Source organism: Canis lupus, chromosome 6, assembly GCF_048164855.1.
Source record: "Canis lupus baileyi chromosome 6, mCanLup2.hap1, whole genome shotgun sequence".
Classification (NCBI taxonomy): Eukaryota; Metazoa; Chordata; class Mammalia; order Carnivora; family Canidae; genus Canis; species Canis lupus.
In genome coordinates this window covers 14925968-14947728 of record NC_132843.1, presented here as the reverse complement: position 1 = coordinate 14947728, position 21761 = coordinate 14925968, and the positions used below count along the sequence as shown (strand labels likewise).

Below are 21761 nucleotides of genomic sequence, written 5' to 3'. Positions count from 1 at the left end.
GAAGTACCTTTCCAGTAAGGCACTGTCTTTTAAAGTTCTTTTGATCTTAGACAATGTCCTTGGGCACCCAGAATCCAATGAGTTCAACACCAAAGGCATCAAAGTGGTCTACTTGCCCTCAAACACAACATCTCTAATTTAGCCTCTAGATTAGGAGGTCTTCAGGACTTTTAAGGCTTATCACACATGGTACTCTATAGAAAGAATTTTCAGCATTATGGAAAAGAACCCTGATAGACCATCATGAAAGTCTAGAAGGATTGCATCATTGAAGATGCCATCATTGTTTATAGAATAAGCCGTGAAAACCAGCAAGCCCAAAACAGTAGATTCCTGCAGGAGAAAAATGTATCTAGAAGTTGTGTATGACTTCACAGAATTTACAACAGAGCCAATAAAGGAAATCATGAAGGAAATGGTAGATGTGGCAAAAAGGTGGGGGTGTGTAAAGGTTTTTAAGATACAGATCTTGGAGAAATTCAAGAGCTAATAGATGCCACACAAAAGGAATTAACAGAAGATGCCTTGATGCGGGTAAGCACATCTGAACCAGGCCAGATGATGAAGAAGAAGATGTGGATGAAGCAGTGCCAAGAAAACAGATTGACATTAGACAGTCTGGCAGAAGAATTCTAATTATTCAAGACTGCTTTTGACTTTTTATAGGGCATGGACCCTTCTATGATATGGGGACTGAAGCTAAAGCAAATGGTAGAAGGATTGTACTGTATAGAAACATTTTTAAAGAGATGAAAAAGCAAAACTGTCAGACATATTACAGTGTATTTCCATAAAGTTACACCAAGTTGGCTTGCCTCTTCTGCCTCCCTTTTCACCTTCACCTTTTCTGCTATCCCTGAGACACCAAGACCAACCCCTCCTCTTCCTCCTCCTCCTCAGCCTACTTATTGTGAAGAGTGAAAACAAGGATGAAGACATTTATGATGATCCACTTCCATTTAATGAATAGTAAATAATCATCATGCCATACAGTTAATAAACTTACCTGTTGTGTGTGTGTCTTCGTGTGAAAATCTAATAACTGTATGGCAAGAACTGTCTGAGACGTTTTTTGTCATCATCATCATTGCTTAAGTATTCATCGTGTAGAAAATCATGACAAGACTTATGTGGAAGTGGATAGCCTATCCTTACATAGGCATAAGGTGAGTGATATTTAATATAAAATTAATAATGTGTTTTCTTACTGTTTTGTAACTTTCAAAGAATTACTGTACAGTATGCTTCTCTGTCTCTTTGTAATTGGCGTATCTCTATATCTGCCTGTCATCACAGGTAAGTGGTTTTTAGAAAAAATGTGTTTCCAATATATTAATGAGTATGACTGTAATACTGTATGACATAAAAGTTATATGATTTATTCATTAGTGTATTTGCTAGTCCAGCGTGAAGCAATTGATCAGTTATACTAGGCTACTATAAAGCAGTCATATTGCTGCTTCATTACAGTGTGTAAATTGTTATATCTGTAAGTAAACATGAATTTTTTTTTTCACGATATCTTTTCACTTTTGATGTGTACTGTTAATAAGAGCATGTAACCTTTATAGTGTTTTATATTACTTAGGACAATATGGGTGTAGGTCCTGACAGATGATTCATTTTGTAAAAGGATGATGTAAATTTATGCTATCAACAAATACAGTACAGTACTATAAATTTATTTTCTTTTCCTTATGATTTTCTTAACATTTTCTTTTCTCTAGCTTTATTGTAAAAATATAGTTTATAATGCATATATCACAAAATATGTATTAATTGACTGTTAATGTTATTGATACAGCTTCTGGTCAACAGTAGGCTAGGCTGTATTAGTAGTTTTGGGGAGAGTCAAAAGTTAAATGCAGATTCTTGACTGTGCTGGGGTTTGGCTCTCAACTCCTGCTTTGTTCAAGGGTCAACTATAGTTACTTTTTCCAGAATTGTAAGTGGAATCATACATTATGTACTCTTTTTGGCCAGCTTTTTTCACTCACCATAATGGTTGTGAGGTTCATCATATTGTTCCAGTAGTTCATTCCTTTCTGTTGCTGAGTACTTTTCTATTATACTATTGATATAACACACTTTGTTGCCCATTCACCTGACCTTTGTTTTTTTTCAGATTTTGGTTATTGTGCATAGAAGTGCTTTGAAGATTTTTGTTTTAAAGATAATTATTTATTAGAGCAAGCATGTGCAAATGCATGAGAGAGTGGAGGTGAGGGGCAGAGGGAGAGGGAAGGGAAAGGGAAAGGGAGAGAATCTCAAGTAGACTCCTTGCTCAGCACAGAGCCTGATGTGGGGCTTGATCTCACAACCCTGAGATCATGACCTGAGATGAAATCAAGAGTCAGACGCTTAACATTACTGAGCCACCCAAGCGCCTCTGCTTTGAAGATTTTTTATTTTTAGATTTTAAAAAATTTATTCGTTTGAGAGAGAGCAAGCACAAGCAGGGGGAGAGGGAGAGGGAGAAGCCTACTGCCAGCTGAGCTAGGTGCCCAAAGTAGGGCTTCTTCATTCTAGGACCTGTAGATCATGACCTGAGTTGATGGCAGATGCTTAATCATTTGAGCCACTCGGGCACCCTTGCTTTGAAGTTTTTTTTTTAAGATTTTATTTATTTATTCATAGATACAGAGAAAGAGAGAGGCAGAGACACAGACAGAGGGAGAAACAGGCTCCATGCAGGGAGCCCGATGTGGGACTCGATCCCGGGTCCCCAGGATCACACCCCAGGCTGCAGGCGGCGCCAAACCGCTGTGCCACCGGGGCTGCCCGAAGATTTTTTTTTTTAAGATTTTATTCTTATTTATTCATGACAGACATACAGAGAGAGGCAGAGACACAGGCAGAGGAAGAAGTAGAGGAGAAGCAGGCTCCATTCAGGGAGCCTGATGTGGGACTCAATCCTGGGTCTCCAGGATCACATCTTGGGCTGAAGGCAGCGCCAAACCATTGGGCTACCGGGGCTGATTTTTGCCCCGGATTTTTGAACATGGTTTTTACAGAGTCCTGCAGAATGAGTAGGATTTTTGCTTTTTTTTTTGTTTTTTGAAGATTTTATTTATTTATTCATGAGAGACACAGAGAGAGAGAGGCAGGGACACAGGCAGAGGGACAAGCAGGTCCCATGCAGGGAGCCTGATGTGGGACTTGATCCCTGATCCCTGGGACTCTAGGACCACTCCCTGGGCCAAAGTCAGGCGCTAAACCGCCAAGCCACCCATGGATCCCCAGGATTCTTGGTTAAAAAAATCTTTGCCTGCCTCAAAGATTTTTGCTTTTGCTTTCTTTTTGAGCTTTATAGTTTTATATTTATTTCTTTGGTCAATCTCAAGTTATTTTTGTGGGTTGTATGAGGTACGGGTTGATGTTCTTTTTTTCTTTTCTTCTATTTAGATTTCTAGTAGGTCTAGCACTATTTTTTCAGACTTTTCCCCCTATGGATTTGTGTTGGCGCTTCTGCTGAAAATTCATTTGATCATAAACGTATGGGTCTGGTTTTGGATTCTCTATTCCATTGATCTCTGCTTCCTTTATCAGTATTACATTATCTTGATTATTGTAGATTTGTAAGCCTTGAAGTTTGATAGTATTTCAAAAAAATTTTTTTAAAGGCTTTGACTATAAGTTTTAAAATCAAGTTTCTGTATAAAAAGACTGGAATTTTTTTTTTTTAAAGACTGGAAATTTTGCTGAGAATTGAGTTGATGTGATTATGTGGTATTCTATTGGTTATATATATAATTAGGTCAATTTTATAAGTAGCTTATACACCATGTTTGTTTGTTGGGGTATTCAGTCTGTTGATAAAGTGTTGCAATTAATTTTATATTTGTCTTTGAGCACTTAATGCACCTGTGTCTGCAGGTGCATTTCTAAAGTCCTAGAAATGGAATGGTTTGAAAATTAGCATTTATAATTTTGATAGATATTGCTTAATTGTCCTGTATAGACATTGAATTATCTGCAGTAATGTGAGAGTATTTGTCACAAACCTTTGCCAGTACTGTGTTGTTAAACTTCCTGATCTTTGGCCAGTCTGATATGTGATAAATGGTTTTTTTGTGTTTTTTTGAAAAATGGTATTTTGTTTTAGTTCTAACTTCTATTATTCTGTTATTATCACACCAGCCATCTGTGGCTTTTTTTCCTCTGAATATATCATGGTGATTAGCTTTTGCTGTTTCTTGCCAGTGTATTTCTCGTTTTGTTCCTCAAACCTGGCTTCTGAATTTTCTGACAAGGCTTGAAAGTCTTTCTCATTCTGAAAATAAATATTAAAATCCTCCCATATTTTAATCTATTTGCTATGTTTTTTTTTTTTAATCTTTATTTATTTATGATAGTCACACAGAGAGAGAGAGAGAGAGAGGCAGAGACACAGGCAGAGGGAGAAGCAGGCTCCATGAACCGGGAGCCCGATGTGGGATTCGATCCCGGGTCTCTAGGATCGCGCCTTGGGCCAAAGGCGGCATTAAATCGCTGAGCCACCGAGCCGCCCACTTTTAATTAATTTTTAATGATTAAATTTTTCCTGGACATAACCTCACTCTTTTTTTTTTTTCAAGATTTTATTTATTTATTCATGATAGACATAGAGAGAGAGAGGCAGAGACACAGGCAGAGGGAGAAGCAGGCTCCATGCCGGGAGCCCGATGCGGGACTCTATCCCAGGACTTCAGGATCGTGCCCTGGGCCAAAAGCAGGCGCTAAACCACTGAGCCACCCAGGGATCCCCATAACCTCACTCTTAAACTAAAATTCCCCAGATGGTTATCTACTTGTCCTGACATCAACTGTTGAATAATCTTTTCTTCATTAATTTGAAAGTAATTAAGTTAATACCACCTTTATATTTATTAGCTTCCCTTTTGCACTGGGCCTATTTTTGGAGTTTCTGTTCTCTTCTGTTACTTTCTTGTCTGTTGATTTGTTGGAACTAAATTGTTAATTATTTTAACTAAGTGACACAAATCTACAGCCCATTACTTTTTAAGTTGATTTGTGTATGTGTTGTTGGTATAAACTGGTAAGTGATAACTTACTTGTATTATGTATTTCAGCTGATTGTTTATTTAAAGCTTTTGGTTTTGATTTTTAAATTTTTTATTTATACACCTTTATGAATTCACAGAGTAATAATTTTTGTGGGTTTTTTTCCTTGCAAATAATAATTTACATGTATAATATGTATGTGGTCAAGATTTACCCCCCTCTGTAGAAGCTTGAGGATCATCATTTTGTCCTCATGATACACTTTTTAACAGCTTTTGAAACACATCCATTGTACTAGGTGCTCTTGGCCCTTTCAGTCTGGAAGCTCATTTCTTTCAGTACTAGGAAAATTTCCTAAATCTTCATTTTCTTTTTTCATTTTTTTTTCTCTTTTCTAAAACCCCAATTACTGGACTCTTGAACCACTAAGGATGGTCTTTTAATTATCTTCTTTTGTCTCCTACTTACCATCTCTGTCTTTTTTGTTTGACTTTGTAGGAGATCTTCATACTATCGTCTTCTAATGCTTTTATTTTTTAAGATTTATTTTATTTTATTTTTATAAGGAGAGGGAGAAGTGGACTCTCTGCTGAGCAGGGATCGTGATGTGGAGATCAATCCCAGGACCCTGGGATCATGACCTGAGCCTAAGGCAGATGCTCAACTGACTGAGCCACCCAAGCGCCCCAAGATTTATTTTATTTTAGAGAGAGAGAGAGAGAGCACTTGTGCTTGCTTGCGAGCCCTCGGGGTAAGAGGGGGAGGGGCAGAGGGATGAGTCCTAAGCAGAGTCTGTGAGTGGGAGCCTGGTGTGGGGCTTGGTTTCACAACCCTTAGATCATGACCTGAGCCAAAACCAGGAATTGGATGTTTTACTGACTGTGTCATCCAGGCACCCAGGCCTCTTCTAATGCTTTTATTGACTTTTTCATTTCTTTTATATTATTTTTAATTTTTATGTGTTCCTTTTTTACTGTGAATGTTCTTGTATATTTGTTTCGTGAATAGATTAGCTTATTTTTAATTTTTGGTTTCATGTAGTTTCTGCCAAGCTATTGGTTTCCTGTTTTTTTTTTTTTTTCTTCAAATTTTCCTCATGTATATCGTGATTCTTGTTTATTTGCTCAGAGTTACAAGTGAGACACTAAAAACTAATTTGGGAGTTTTGTGTGTTTGGATGGTAGATGGGCTGGTGGTTTCTTGACTATAGGGTGTGTGAGTGTGTGTGCACGAGCACAGGCACCCACAGGTGCATGCACACGCTTACTTACTATGGGGTCTATCAGTATGTTTTTAGATCTTTTACCTTTAGGCCTGTCAAATTCATTAAAAAACGCTCTTCTAGTTTCCTTCCAGGAAGATACAGGGTTGACTGCTTCCTCTAGAAGTTTCTTGAGTAGGCAAAGAGAACTTCAGATGGAGGGAGTGGGTTTCAGCAATCAGTATGTGTATTCTTACTTATCCCCTCTTGTCAGCATGATACTGCTTCCCTTACCTGTCAGTCTTGAGCCCCTAGACTAAAGCACTTTTGTTATACTCTCTCCAGAGATTTATACTAGGGTCTTTGGAGTTGCAGGGGCAGTCTTCTGGGTGCTTGTAATTGGAATGGCAGTTTTGGAATCTTTCTGTTTTTTTGAGTCCTGTTTTCATTCTCATGTCCTGTGGAGCCTAGAACTGGTAGTTCCTGAGTTTGGGGGATTCTGTGGTTCTCCATTTCCAGTTTAGGATTCAAGCTTTCTTGAGTCTAGAGGTTATGTAGCTTCCATATTTTTTATTTTTACCATTTACTCTTTTTTTTTTAATCCTTCAAGTTTATGGTTTTATCTTGTTTTAATCTATTGCTTTTTTAAAGTAGGTTTTACGTGAGAGTAAACGTGTGTGCTTAAATCTGCCCTTTAAACTGTGTATCAGTGTTTTCCTCTGTACAAGTAGTTATGTGTACTTTTTTCCTCAAAATAGGATTTTACTTTACCAGTTTAACCATTATGTGTATGTATTATGAATTGTATTTTGTATTTAAAAAATTTTTTTCTATGACATAAAATGGATAGTTTACTTCAGGTTAGAAATACTAAAATTAAACGTATGTATATAGTAAATCCTGAGGACTAATGATGGGACAGCGTAAAATTGTGGAGTGTTGTGTTTAATGAGTGGTGAATGAGTCATTTGCATCTTTGTGCCTTTTAAACATTTTTAAAAACCTTTTTATTTTTTTAGGTGCTGTGTAATGTGTTAAGAGGATACTTTAAGGAATGATTTTGCCAAATTTTCATGAGTTATGGTGGCTGAAAGATCAATTCTGTCTTGTGGGAAAAGAATTGTAAGTAACATCAAGGAATAAACTGATTTTTGGCTATTTTATGCTTTTTTTTTAATTTAAAGATTTATTTATTTGAGAGAGAGAGAGACGGAAAAAACACAAATGGGGAGGAGAGGGAGAAGCAAGCTCCCTGCTTGGCAGGGAGCCCAACGTGGGGCTAGATCCCAGGAGGCTGGGATCATGGCCCAAGCTGAAGCTAGATGCTTAACTTACTGAGCCACCCAGGCACCCCTCAACTATTCTATGCTTATATAAAATAAGTTATTGATTGTTCATAAGGATGTAATTGGGATACTCTATTCTGTTAGCCTTAAATATACAGACTAAATAAAAAGGAGAGGTCGGGTTTATATAAATAAGATTATTTTTATATAGTATTGCATCGCCATATTTCTTGGATTGTACAAAATTTAATTTTAATTTTTTTTAATTTTTCAGAAATGGCAGCACAAAAGGAAATCTCTATTAATAGAGTATTTTATTAAACGAAAGAGGTTAGATAAGAACTTTAAACTAACAGTCTCAGCAAACAAGGAAAGAAACCTGTTAGCTGTAAGACATGTTTCAAATGAATCGAAGTCCAGTAACTGTAGACTTCAGAAGAAAAAAGTTTTCAAAATCTTTGTCAAAACAGGTCAGTGATAAATAACTCCTCCAGTAATAGGGCTAGGCCTGAAAACCATCATTAATTGAAAAATTAACAAAACAGATCGAACCTGAATTAAGTTTTTTTTTCATAAAAAGCTTTAGAAATATCAAATTAGAATTAAATTTTCCTCAAATTTCTATTGCCTTGTCCAGAAGTAAAGCAAGTATCTTTCAGGCTTCATACCAGCTTTTCTCATGTCCTAGGGATGACCGAAACCTTACTTGAAGCAAACTAGTATTTTTGTTGAAAATGTACATCAGTCTCAAAGTTGATTTTTAAGACCTCCTCAATAATAATAATACTAGACATTCAGCATTCACACCTACCAGGACACGAAAATCCTCTCAAAAGCTACTCAGAAAAGGAGGACTTTACTCAGGAATGATGTCCATTCAGGAGAAATCAAAAGAAAATTCCTCCAGTGTTATTAAAAAAAGTGAAGATAAGAATTTAGAGACACAAATTCAAGGTTCTCAATCAAATCTGGCAAAAAAATCAGGTCCAAAGGAAACTGTAAAATCACTGGTTAAATCTTCTAGTGAAAGTAAAATAAATCAGCCTGAATTAGGAACATGCATGAGTACAAGGTCAGCAAAAGCTGCATCCAGTGATAAAAAAGCTAGTAAATCCAGTAGTAAAAATATGGTGACTGTGAAGGGACATTCACAACAAGAATCTACAAAAAAAAAGAAGAAATTACCTCAGAAAAATTCAGTGCATGGAACTTCTAAATCAAATGAACAACTTAATCGGAGATCACAAAGACTACAACAGTTAACAGAAGTTTCAACAAGGTCTCTGCGCAATAGAGAAATTCAAGGTCAAGTTCAAGCAGTTAAACAGACTTTGCCACCAAGAAAAGAGCACTGTAACAATTCTCAAAGTAAATCTAATAAAGTTAAAACAAGTCAAAAACATGTGAAAAGAAAAGTACCAGAAATAAAGTCTGATTCTAAAGAGGATGAACATCTAGTAACTAATGAAGTAATAAATTCCCCCAAGGGAAAAAAACGCAAAGTAGAGCATCAAACAGCTTATACTTGTAGTTCTCAGTGTATAAAAGGATCTGAAAAGTATCTTCAGAAGAATGTTAAGAAAGAGGAAACAAAATCTGTGCCTGTAACTTCTGAGATAAAAAGTTCAAAAATGATTACTTCAGCGGTCTCTAAAAAGAATGAGGTAAAGAAATCAGTTCATACGCAAGTAAATACTAGTGCAAAATCCCAAAAAAGTCCACAGCCATCAGTGCCTGAACAAAGTGTAGATAATGAGCTGGAGCAAGCGGGAAGGAGCAAACGAGGTAGCATTCTTCAGCTTTGTGAAGAAATTGCTGGTGAGATTGAGTCAGATACTGTAGAGGTAAAAAAGGAATCTTCACAAATGGAAAGTGTAAAGGAAGAGAAGCCTACAGAAATAAAATTGGAAGAGACTGATAATGAAAGACAAATACTTCATCAGAAGGAAACAAATCAGGATGTTCATTGTAATCGTTTCTTCCCCAGTAGGAAAACAAAGCCTGTGAAATGTATACTAAATGGAATAAACAGCTCAACTAAAAAGAACTCCAACTGGACTAAAATTAAACTCTCAAAGTTTAACTCTGTGCAGCAAAATAAGTTGGACTCTCAAGTTTCCCCTAAATTGGGCTTAATACGAACCAGTTTTTCACTACCAGCCTTAGAAATGCATCATCCAGCCACTCAAAGTACATTTTTAGGAACAAAACCACATAATGATAAAAATATAGCTTGCCAGCAGGAAGAAATGAAAGAAATTAATTCTGAAGAAGTTAAAACTAATGATGTTACAGTTGAAGTTAATAAAACCACAAAAAGTGCTCCTGAAAATTGCCATTTGGATAATCAGATAAAACCACCTCCTGACCCACCATTGGATAACCAGATGAAAGAGTCTTTTGAATCAACACCAGATAAGGTAATTTATTTTCATTATGTGCAATAGAGGTACATGAATACTTTCTATTAAATAAATTTTTACAGCATATTTTAGCGTAAAAATCAAGTCATAAAAAACAGTCATTTGTTAAGGTAGCCTATTCAATTGTTAGTGTTGTATTCAGTCTTGTAGTGAGTGATAGAACTTACTGATTCCTTTAGATGTCTGGCATTTTATATAAATGCTTCCAATTTCTTATTTTTACCTTTTGTTTTTTTTTTAATGTGAACTGTAAACCTGTTGAATTCTAGCTTTTCTTTTTCTTTAAAAATTTTTTTTTGAGTATAATTGACACACAGTGTTATATTAGTTTCTGGTGTACAGCATCTCTATATGTTATGCTTTGCTCACCACAAGTATAGCTATCATCTATTACCATATAATGCTATTATAATACCATTGACTATATTCTCTATGGTCTTCCTTTTATTCCCATCACTTCTTTTTTTTTTTTTTTTAAAGATTTTATTTATTCATGAGAGACACACAGAGACAGAGAAAGGTAGAGACATAGGCAGAGGGAGAAGCAGGCTCCACTCAGGGAGCCCAACGTGAGACTCGATCCCGGGACCCCAGGATCACACCCTGGGCCGAAGAGTGGCGCTAAAACCGCTGAACCACCCAGGCATCCCTCCCATAACTTACTCATTCCATGACTGGGAAACCCTGTATCTCTCACCCCTTTCACTCATTTTGCCCATTCATTTACCCCTAAACTTTTCTTTAACACACTGATTTGCTTTTTCTTTTAATTGTAACCATAGAAACTATGTTTCATAGTGACTAAAATAAAGGAATTAAAGTTGGGCCTTATTCTGACCAAATTGTTAAAATTAATTTCACCTTGGCACAAATCAACCCACTTTTTTCCACCTGATAAAATTTAAAAATTAAACATTTCTATTTAGCAGGAATGCTTAAACTTAACTTAAAACTTAAAAGTTTGACTTGTGTAACCATTTTGAATAGTTGGGTAAATAAAATGGCTGAAAGATGTAAATAATTCAGTTTTAGTTTAAATAAGATTGTAGTGGCCAATAATTTTTAAAATGGGAAAGTAAATTGAAAAACAATATCTAAAAGTAAATGGAATCTAATAGCTAGAAGAAACTTTAATGATTATATGAGGAAGTAGTTGGAAACTAAAAGCACCTGTGCCAATTCTTTTCAAGTTAAATCATAGGCAAAATTCCAGTATATAAACCCATAAGCAAAAATTTTTTTTGCATAGAACATGAAGCTCTATAATACAGATTTGAAAGACTTCACTAATTTGTTTCAGTTGTTTTGTAATGAGAAAACCGAGTGCATTAGAGGAATGTGATGTAGGTCACATGTTTGGGAGCACAAATAGCATTGAATTTTCAAGTATTCTGATTCTCAGGTCAGTATTTTTTCTATAGTTACATACTTTGAACATGAGAGCATTTGAGAAAAAAATCATTGTGAGAAGAGAAAAAGTCAGGTCATCTTAAAGTTTTGGTAATGATTTAAAGTTCTCTTTAGAGATATTTTGTTCTAGGAGCAAATTTGAATGAGTGAGGAGTCTGGGCTTTATGCCAGAAGCCATGAAAATAGATCATTGTCTCTTCCAGTGGAGTACAAATCAAATTAAAGGGAACAGATACCATATGGTACTCTTAGATTTTATTTTCTGAACAAATGGAAATGAAAGCATCAATTAGAAGATAATTATTCAAATAGTGATAGTAATTAGAAGTAGTGAGTGGTAGTGTGAATAACAAGTGTTCCTTCCATCAGAGATGGAGTGGCTTTCTATTCAGGGTATGTTTTGTCAGCAGATTGATAGCTATACTCCAGGTGTTAGCTGCAGAGTTTATCTTGTACTCCTTGCTGCATAAATGCCTGTCAAAACTCAGTTTGTGAAATAAGTCATGGGGAAAAAAAAGGCATAGCATAGGGAATATAGTTAGTGATATTGTAGTAGCATTGTATGATGACAGATGGTAGCTATCCTTGTGAGCATAACATAATGTATAGGGAGATGTTGAATCACTATGTTGTACAGCTGAAATTAATGTAACATTGCTAAAATAAAAAAAATAAAAAGAAACCTCAGTTTGTGGAGAATTATATTGAAGAATAAGAATTGTAACTCTGGACTACTCTACTAGAATAGAGATGCTTGCTTAATTAGATCACATTATTTCGACCTCTAATATTGCTTTTACTGTAATGTGCTTTGGATTTGTGTAGTCCCTCTCTCTTGAGGTATATTGTGAGAAACCATCCTATGAAACTTTTGCTAAAAATTTTATTTATGTTTGTAAATTCTTGAATATTTCAAACATTCAGAATACTACAGAAACTAACATTACACTGTGTCTACCACCCCAATTTGACAAAAACTAACATTTTATTGAATTCAGGTCTTTTGAAATAAGAAAAGTACGTTACAGGTAAAGGAAAAGGCTATGTCTCATCTTTCTATTCACCTTTCTTCCCAGAGTTAAACATGTTTGTGAAGTTGGTGGGCATCTTTTCTTTATTTTTATGATCTCACTGTGTATGTGTGTATATATCCACAAAGAATACTTAGCACTGTTTGTATTTTAAATTTGTCTTATATGTATGTTTAATGTTATAATGTCTTAAGTGTTTAAAAGTTAAATGCTAACATAGTTGGTGTATATGTGTATGTGTATAGTTTTTTGCTACTTGGTTTTGTGCAGTCAACATTTGATAATAATATGTGGGTATCTTAATAGCTCTACATGAGTATACCACAGTTTATGTTTTCCTCTTCTAAAGCCCTTTTAGGTTGATTCTATTCTTTTCACCAATACTTTTAATGTGATCACTTCCACGGAATGATCAGAGAATATGGTAACCATGCCAATTCAAGACACAGTTGTGCCTGCTGTGTCCAAGACATTGTTGCTAGGGCTACAGAAGAGGAAATGTTTCCTGTCTTCAAGGAATTGACATTGTAACAGTCACTTAAGAGATTTCTCTTCATGTTATAAGCACTAAGAATTGAGGTAGCTTAGTTCAATCATCATAATAGCTTTTGGCTAATGACATAATAGGCCTTTGGTGAACACAGCCTCTTTGTTAGAGGAGAGCTTCATAGAAATTGTCCCCACAGTCTGCACTGTAGTTTCTGTTATTACCTACATATTACAGGTGAAGAGATTGAGGCTTAGAAATTAAAGTAATTTATCTGAGTGACATATAAGTGGTAGAGCTAGGATTTAAACTGAGATTGGCTTCAGTGTTTTAACAGGGTTATACTTGGGGAGGAAGGAAAATATAAAAATAAACCTTACATCATGAAATCTTTTCCTATGGCTGCCTGTAATTTTTATGTCAGTTTCGGCAGTACAGAGAAATGATCATGGTTGATAAGGCTATAAGCATTTGGTAGGCTTCTTTAAATTATTTGAACTTCATGAATTTTAAAGCCTAATTATTTTATGATTTGTTTTTTTAAGTTGGAAACTTACTAAATTCCTCCCTATTTAATGGAGATTAGTTAGTAATTTGTCATGGTTCTTGTTTTTAATTATTCTGCTTTTTCAATGACAAAAATTGTTCACTTTTCCAAAAATACTCAAAAATAATGTTATGTGTTGGGTGTAATAATCACAATACAGATAGAGCCAACGTTGATAGAGTTTGGAGTATTTTCTTTTGGTAGTTATTGAGTATCAGCTTTGACAGTGTTTTGATTTAGGGGATTTGGTAAATACAAAGATAAATATAATATGATCTTTGCTCTTAAGAGTTACAGAAGATGAATAAAAAATAATTGATAATAGTGATAAGGACATGAAAGAGGTAGAGGTGAAATAGATGGAGAATTATTCACAAATTGGAAAAAAGGCATGGAGAAACTTGTAGAAGGCTTCGTGGAAGAGGTTAATATTTAAATAATGAGTTTAGTTGATGCAGGGGAAAGGTTCTAGGTTGGCACTATCCAGTAGAAATGTAATAAGAACTGCATATATTACTTAAGATTTTCTGGTAGCCAGCTTAAAAGAACACACTGGTAAAACTAATATATATTTTTAACTGTCATATAAAAATACTATCATTTCAGCATGTAATTAATTTTAAAAATTGACCCATTTTACTTTTTTTTTGTAGTAAGTCTTAAAAATCTGGTGAATGATTGACAGTTACAAAATAATCTCAAATGAGTCATATGACATTTTAAGTGCTCTATAGTCATATGAGGTGTGGCTGCTGTATTGGACAGTGCAGATTTACATAGATGAAACAGAAAAATTGTAGAGCTAGGCAGATACAGAATATGTCTATGAGATTTACAAGATGGCATGAAGGGAAATAATGGGAACCGATGCTGAAGGAGGGTAGCTGTGGGGAAATCAAGAGACTTTTAAGGCATATGAGTTTGAATTACTCCAACTAGAAAGTATTATCTTAAATTTTCTTGGTATGCTTAAATTCACTGAAAGTGTGTTAGGATGAGTTTCAAAGGTTGATATGAAGGCAAATATTAACATTTTGGATTTTATATATTCAGGATTTCAGTCTTTGTTTGGAATCCAAGCTTGAAAGCAGTCCAGTGGGAAATATCTCTACTGTTTCAGCTTTGCTCGGTCAAGCAAAAATTGATACAGGAGAGAATAAATTTCCAGGTAACACTTTGAAAATATTATTTGGGTTTCTCAGTGTTAGAGATCTTTTTGTCAGTATAATAGGAAACGATACTGACTGAAGAACTCTTGGGTATGTTTTTCAAATGTTTTGATTATCACCATTCTTTTTTTATTTTTCCTTCCTTTACTATCATTATTTGTAGGATAGAATTACTTCTCTTTCTTGTTTAAATTACTTAAGTACAACAACAACAAAAATGGCCTGGATGACCAATAAGATTAGGTCCAAAATAGAAACAAAGCACATTAGCCAAATGTCAACTAACTTTGGACAACTACTTTTCCTTTAGAAAATCCATTGTTTCTTTTTAAAAATATTTATTCATGACAGAAACAGAGAGAGAGGCAGAGACACAGGAAGAGGGAGAAGCAGGCTCCCCTCAGGGAGTCCTATGTAGGACTCCATCCCTGGACCCCGGGATCATGACCTGAGCCCGAAGGCAGAAGCTCAACTGCTGAGCCACCCAGGGGGTCCCTTTTTCTTTGTTCTGTTTCTTAAATTCCTACATATGAGTAAAGTACCATGGTATTATCTTTCTCTGGCTGACTTATTTCACTTATCATTACACCCTCTGGATCCATCCATGTTGCAACTGGCAAGATTCATTTTTATGGCTAAGTAATATTCCATCGTATGTATATGTATATGTCACACGTCTTTTTTATCCATTCATCTACCAATGGACACTTGGATTGCTTCCATAATTTGACTATTTTAAATAATGCTGCAATAAACTTTGGGGTACATATATCTTTTTGAATTACTGTTTTTATATTCTTTGGGTAAATACCCAGCAGTGGAATTGGTGGATCATACAGTAATTCTATTTTTAATTTTTTGAGGAACCTCCATACTATTTCCCACAGTAGCTGTACCAATTTGCATTCCCACCAGTACTGCAAGAGGGTTCCTTTTCCTCCACATCCTCACCAACACTGTTTCTTGTGAGACTACAATTTTTTTTAAAACAAAGAAATGCTCCCATTTATTTCCATTTAGGGATTGTATAATTATATAGGGATTTACACAGTTTCCTTTACTGTTCAGAACTAGTGATTGGTAAAACTAGAAGCAAACTTAGTCTACCATTGGATCCCTTTGTGGCTCAGTAGAGCATTTTCTCCCACTTCTCTGAAGAATAATTTCTAGAAAGGGGCTTTAGTTGTATCAAATGGTTTTTGTTAAAAATAAAACATGTAGAGCATTGTTCTCCTTTTTTTTTTTTTTTTTGGTAATGATTTTTAACTATTAGAGATTGAAAAGTAGTACAAAGCTTAATGTGTAACTCATTTTCTTAATTACAGGTTCAGCTCCCAAACAGCATACTATACTCAGTAATCAAGCATCTAAGACCAGTGATAACAGGTAAGACATTAATTTAATGCAAGAGTAAATATGAGAACTGTTAAAAGATCAACTGAGGCTTTTACAATTTTTATTTGAACAGAAATCAATTCAAATTGGATAGTATCCAGTTTCACAGATCAGGAGCTCCAAAGAACTATAACATGAAATACTTTTTTTTTTTTAAGATTTTATTTATTTATTCATCAGACACACGGAGAGAGAGGGGCAGAGACACAGGCAGAGGGAGAAGCAGGCTCCACACAGGGAGCCCGACGTGGGACTCGATCCCAGGAGTCCAAGATCACACCCTGGGCCAAAGGCAGACCCTAAACTGCTGAGCCACCTAAGGATCCTTGTAACATTAAAGACTTTATTATAAGCAAAAAGGAATGGGAATGAGGAAGTTATAACTGGCAAAAAAGTGGGTTGATTATTGCAAAGTTACTTTCTTTTAGAAGAGATGGCAGAGGTCTTTTCAGTTAAATTACCTAACTCTAGTGCTAATTAGATGATTCCTGACTGACTGGTTTAAGGTTCCATTTCTGGAAGAACTAAAACTAAGCCTCAGTTTGGTAATGTGGGGCTTAGCATAAACAACTCCATATTGGACCTTTTGTCTTATTTTTAAAAGAACTTAAGGATTTTATACTTAAACCTTTCAAGTTTGGGGTATTTTTCCCTAAAAATAGTAATCCTCAGTTTTTCATGTAGAAAGAACATGATATTTACAAGTTCTGTTTTCATTTTACTTTTTTTTTTTTAAAAGATTTTATTTATTTATTCGTGAGAGACAGAGAGAGAGAGAGAGGGAGAGACACAGGTAAAGGGAGAAACAGGCTCCATGCAGGAAGCCCGACGTGGGACTGGGTCCTGGGTTCCCAGGATCACACCCTGGGCTAAAGGCGGCACCAAACCGCTGAGCCACCCGGGGCTGTCCAGCAGCTCATTTTACTTTTTTGTGCCTGTACCTGTGTTTTTTGGCTTTGGGTTTTTTGTTGTTGTTGTTGTTTTGTTTTTTTGGTTAGTTTTGTTGTACTTATGTCACTATGGGCATCTTTTCTACCTTAACTATTTCATCTTTTTAATCTGTATTAAGTTTCATTTTGTGAATAGTCCATTGTTTATTTTTTATTTTTATTTATTTTTTAAAGATCTTATTTATTCATGAGAGACACAGAAAGAGAGAGGCAGAGACATAGGCAGAGGGAGAAGCAGGCTCCATGCAAGGAACCCAGTGAGGGACTTGATCCTGGATCCTGGGACCAGGCCCTGAGCCAAAGGCAGACACTCAACCACTTAGCCACCCAGGTGTCCCATCCATTGTTTAACAGTTCTCCACTCTCTAGACATTTTGGTTGTTTCTCGTTAGTTTCTGTCCAAAAAAAAGTTCTATAATAAATATGTTATCTTTGTCTATTTGTATTTACTATATTTAGGATAAATTTATAGCTGTATAACTTAGCCTGCATTGCCATACTTTCCTCCAATGTGTGTCATTTTATATTTCCAGCAACAGTGGTTTGAGAATGCATCTTTCTGCAAACTCCTTGAAGTACTGGGTGTTATCAACATGTAAAAGTGTTTTATTTTTTTAAAGATTTTTAATTAATTAATTAATTTATTTATTTAGAGAGAGAGAGAGAGAGAGGCAGAGACACAGAGACACAGGCAGAGGCAGAAGCAGGCTCCATGCAGGGAGCCTGACGCGGGACTTGATCCCGGGTCTCCAGGATCACACCCCGGGCTGCAGGCAGCAGTAAACCGCTGTGCCACTGGTGCTGCCCTGTTTTAAGTGTTTCAAAAGCATTCCATTCTGTCTTTAATGTCAGAATAAAATTAAATCTGACTTATTTTGCTTTACAGATTACTGAAAACCCTATTTTTTTTTTAAAGAATTTTATTTATTCATGAGAGACACAGAGAGGCAGAGACATAAGCAGAGGGAGAAGCAGGCCCTGTGGGGAGCCTGATACTAGACTAGATCTCAGGACCCCAGGATCATGACCGGAGCTCAAAGCAGACGCTCAGCCACTAAGCCACCCAGGCGCCCCCGCAAAAACAATATTTAGGACAAACTGTAGTGAGTCAGATGGCTAAAACTATCCAAAAAATTTAAAACTTACTCAAACTATAGTAGGTATAGCATTTTTTTTTTAAGATTTATTTATTTATTTATGAGAGAGAGAGAGAGAGAGAGAGGCAGGGACACAGGAGGAGGGAGAAGCAGGCTTCGTGCCTGGAGCCTGATGTGGGACTTGATCCCGGGACTCCAGGATCGCGCCCTGGGCCAAAGGCAGGTGCTAAACCGCTGAGCCACCTAGGGATCCCCCAATTTTTTGTTTATTTTGTTGAAAATAATTTTCTTAGGTTTTCTCCCTTTTATTTTTAAAAGGTTATTTTTCCCCTCTTGGAGTGAAATGTGTTGTATAGAAAAAGTTTTCTTTTTTTCCCCACTTTAGTACTTTGAAGTGGTACAGTTCTATGACAGTGCGGTGTTTTGTTTTGTTTTGCTTTTTTAAGGGAGACACCACCAAATCATTCGTGGCCTAAGTGTAATTCCCATTTGGAGATAACAATTCCAAAGGTTTTGAAACTAAAAGAAGCAGAGAAAGTTGATGAAAAACAGTTGATCATAGTAAGTATCCAACTTGACTTTTTTGGTGAAGGATTATTATAATCATCTTATTTATGCATATCGTTAAAAAATAAGTTCAACCTTTTTTTTTTTTTCAAAGAGCCTTTTTTTCACCATAAATCATTATGGAAATACTTCTGTTATCATTACAAATAGCCCTCTGGCTCCTCAATAGGGAGTCTTTCCTATCACAAATAAAAACTCAAATTTCCATACTTTCAGTTTTGTTTGTAACAGATGGGTACTTTATTTTACATAGGAAAATTTAATGTAATTCCAATCAGCATTATCAGTAGGAGTTTTCTGGAGTACATTACTCATTCTACCTTTAATATAGGGGAATAATTTTGTAAGAGTTGTCTGGAAATATTTGAGAAAAATTAATCAGGAAAAGTTTCATCAGATTTAATGTTTCTGGGGCTTTTTGTTTTGTTTTTAAAAAGATTTTATTTACTTACTCATGAGAGACATAGAGGCAGGCTTCATGCAGGGAGCCCGATGCGGGACTTGATCCTGGGACTCCAGGATCATGTCCTGGGCAGAAGGCAGACACTGCTGAGCCACCCAGGCGTCTTGTGTTTCTGTTGTTAAATCAATATGAAAGTGAAGCAGAATTAGACTAGTAGAATCTAGAGCTGTACTGTCCAACATGGTAGCCACATGTGGCCATTTAGTATTTTAAATGACCTCATCAGAACTGTTATACACTATTAGTCTAAGTGTATTTACTACATGTAAGGACTAGCACAAAAAAGAGAATGTAAGGTATTTCATGAATAATTTTTTTTTCTATTTAGTACATGTTGAAATGATAACATTTGGGATGTTTTGTTGAATAAAATATTAAAATTAATTTCATATGTTTGTGCTTTAACATGCTTTAACATGGCTACTAGAAAATTTAAAATTACATTTGGGGATCAAATTTCTATTCAGTTCTGGTGAAGAGTTGATGATAATGATCATAATAGCAGCTAATACTTTTTGAGTACATTGTTCTATGTACTTCACTCATATTAACTTAATTAAGCCTTAGTTTTTAAAGTATGAGGTAGGTACTATTATTATTTCCCATTTACCAGTTGGGAAACTGAGGAAGAGATGTTTATTCATTACCATGATTACACTACTTTTCATTCTTCATAATAGCCAAAAGGTAAAAGCAACCAAAGTATCCATCAGGGATGAATGAATAAACAAAATGTGATATATACATACGATGGAATATTATTCAGCCTTAAAAAAGAAGGTATTCTGATATATGCCACAATATGGTTTAATCTTAAGGACATTCAGCTAGGTGGAATAAGTCAGTCACAGAAAGACAAATACTGCATGATTTCACTTCTATGAGGTGCCTAAAGTAGTCAAATTCAGAGAAAGAAAGTAGAATGGTGGTTTCTAGGAGCAGGAAAGTGGATTGGGAACCTATTGTTTAGTTTGTGGGTATAGAGTTTCAGTTTTTCAAATGAAAAGAATTTTGAAGAGTGGTGGCACAGCAGTGTGAATATACTAAACACTGAACTGTACACTTAAAAATCGTTAAGATGGTAAATATTGTTATATATGTCATATCACAATTACAAAAAAAAATTTAACTGCCTGAAATAAAGTTCATGTAACAATTTGTTAATAGTTTGAATCATTTAGAATGAACTTCCTTAAGTTCTATATACAATCTTCTATTTACCATTTGATTTCTCTTTGCTACTTGATCCTGGTTCTGAGACACTAGAGATGCCATTGTCTTAGATTTTATTTTATTTTATTTTTTTTGAGTAATTCAAATTGCACAGTTTCAGGGGCACCTGCATGGCCCTGTCAGTTAAGTGGCTGCTGTCAGCTCAGGTCATTATTTTAGGGTCCTGGGATTGAGCCCCACATCAGACTCCCTGTTTGGTGGGAGACTTTCTCCATCCCTCTCTGCCCCTCCCTGCTACTTGTGCTTGTGTGTGCTCTCTCTCAAATAAATAAAAATCTCTTCAAATTGCACAGTTTTAGAGTAGAAAGAGTAAAGGGGATTATTCGTTTATTCTTTTTAAAATTTATATTATTATTATTTTTTTTAGAGAAAAAATGTGCTATTGAAAGGGCATAGGAAGAGGGAGGAAGGGAATCTTAGATAGGCTCCACACGCAGGAGGGAATCCAACATGGGGCTCTGTCTCACCCAGAAATCATAACCTGAGCTGAAATCAAGAGTCGGCTACTTAACCCACTGAGTTTATTATTCTGAAACATAGATCATATTGCTGAAAATTTCTTGTTGAATAAGGACAAGAATAGAAAATGTTTTGTAAACAGTTACTATTCTACATGGTACAAGTATGAATTACTGGAGAATAGATGATTGTACTTTGTACTTATTTAATATGAAGAGAATAGAAAAAATTATTATCTTAGGAGTTTCTGGTGACATCAAAATATTCTTTTTGATATCTATAAAGTAGAGCAAAACCGCTGAAAAGAACATACTTTAAGACATTAAAAAAGAATGAGTCTGTGAAAAGCTGTTTCCTTTTAGCTTTAGCAGTTTAATTATTGCAGATATAAAATGTATCTTCATTCTCATTTATAGAATATTTCCTGTTTGGAGCTTTAGGACTAAGATTGTAGTGTTAAAAGGTATTTCTTAGTTCTTTTCAATTATTAAATGCTGTGGAGTGAGTGATCACATTACTAAAATGGAAACGGTTCTTAATAAAATGATACACAGATTTCACAGATTAATATCTTTTTGATCAACACTGAATATTTTTTGTTATACATTAAACATTTCTCACTTTATGTTCCCATTTTAGCTTTAGAGGCTGATGTTCTGGAATTATTCCTTTGGGAGGGAAAAAAACACTTCTGTTTGTTTTTTGTAAATAGGATGCAGGACAGAAAAGATTTGGAGCAGTTTCCTGTAATGTTTGTGGCATGCTTTACACAGCTTCAAATCCAGAAGATGAAACACAGCATCTGCTCTTCCACAACCAGTTTATAAGTGCTGTAAAATATGTGGTAAGTGGAATTCATGACTTCTAAAATGTAGTATCAGATAATTAAGTCAGGATCTTAAAGGAATGAATTGCCAAATTTAAATCGTTGAAAAATTTTTGTTTTTAGGAAGTGATAATATATATAAAGCCCTTGTATGTATACTGGCTTATTTTAAAACAAAGCCAAACATAAAACCAGCTAACTTTACTCTGCCTG

At 35.3% G+C, this 21761-nt stretch overlaps 1 protein-coding gene across 14 annotated transcripts in view; it reads left to right on the top strand.

The window, feature by feature from the left end:
* The window catches only part of ESCO1 (establishment of sister chromatid cohesion N-acetyltransferase 1), a 73261-nt gene that overhangs the window by 18063 nt on the left and 33437 nt on the right, over positions 1-21761 (top strand). For 8 of the 14 annotated variants that reach the window (XR_012032381.1, XR_012032383.1, XR_012032382.1 and 5 more), the window contains exons 3-9: positions 901-1166; positions 7225-7327; positions 7766-9911; positions 14443-14557; positions 15884-15944; positions 18447-18561; positions 21435-21566. Coding sequence is in view for 11 of the 14 variants with exons in the window: in XM_072829001.1 (XP_072685102.1) it covers positions 8358-9911; positions 14443-14557; positions 15884-15944; positions 18447-18561; positions 21435-21566 (1977 nt within the window). In the remaining 3 variants the exon portion in view is untranslated. The remainder of the gene's footprint in view (positions 1-900; positions 1167-7224; positions 7328-7765; positions 9912-14442; positions 14558-15883; positions 15945-18446; positions 18562-21434; positions 21567-21761) is intronic. The other 6 variants (XM_072829002.1, XM_072828997.1, XM_072829000.1 and 3 more) reach the window with 2 other exon arrangements.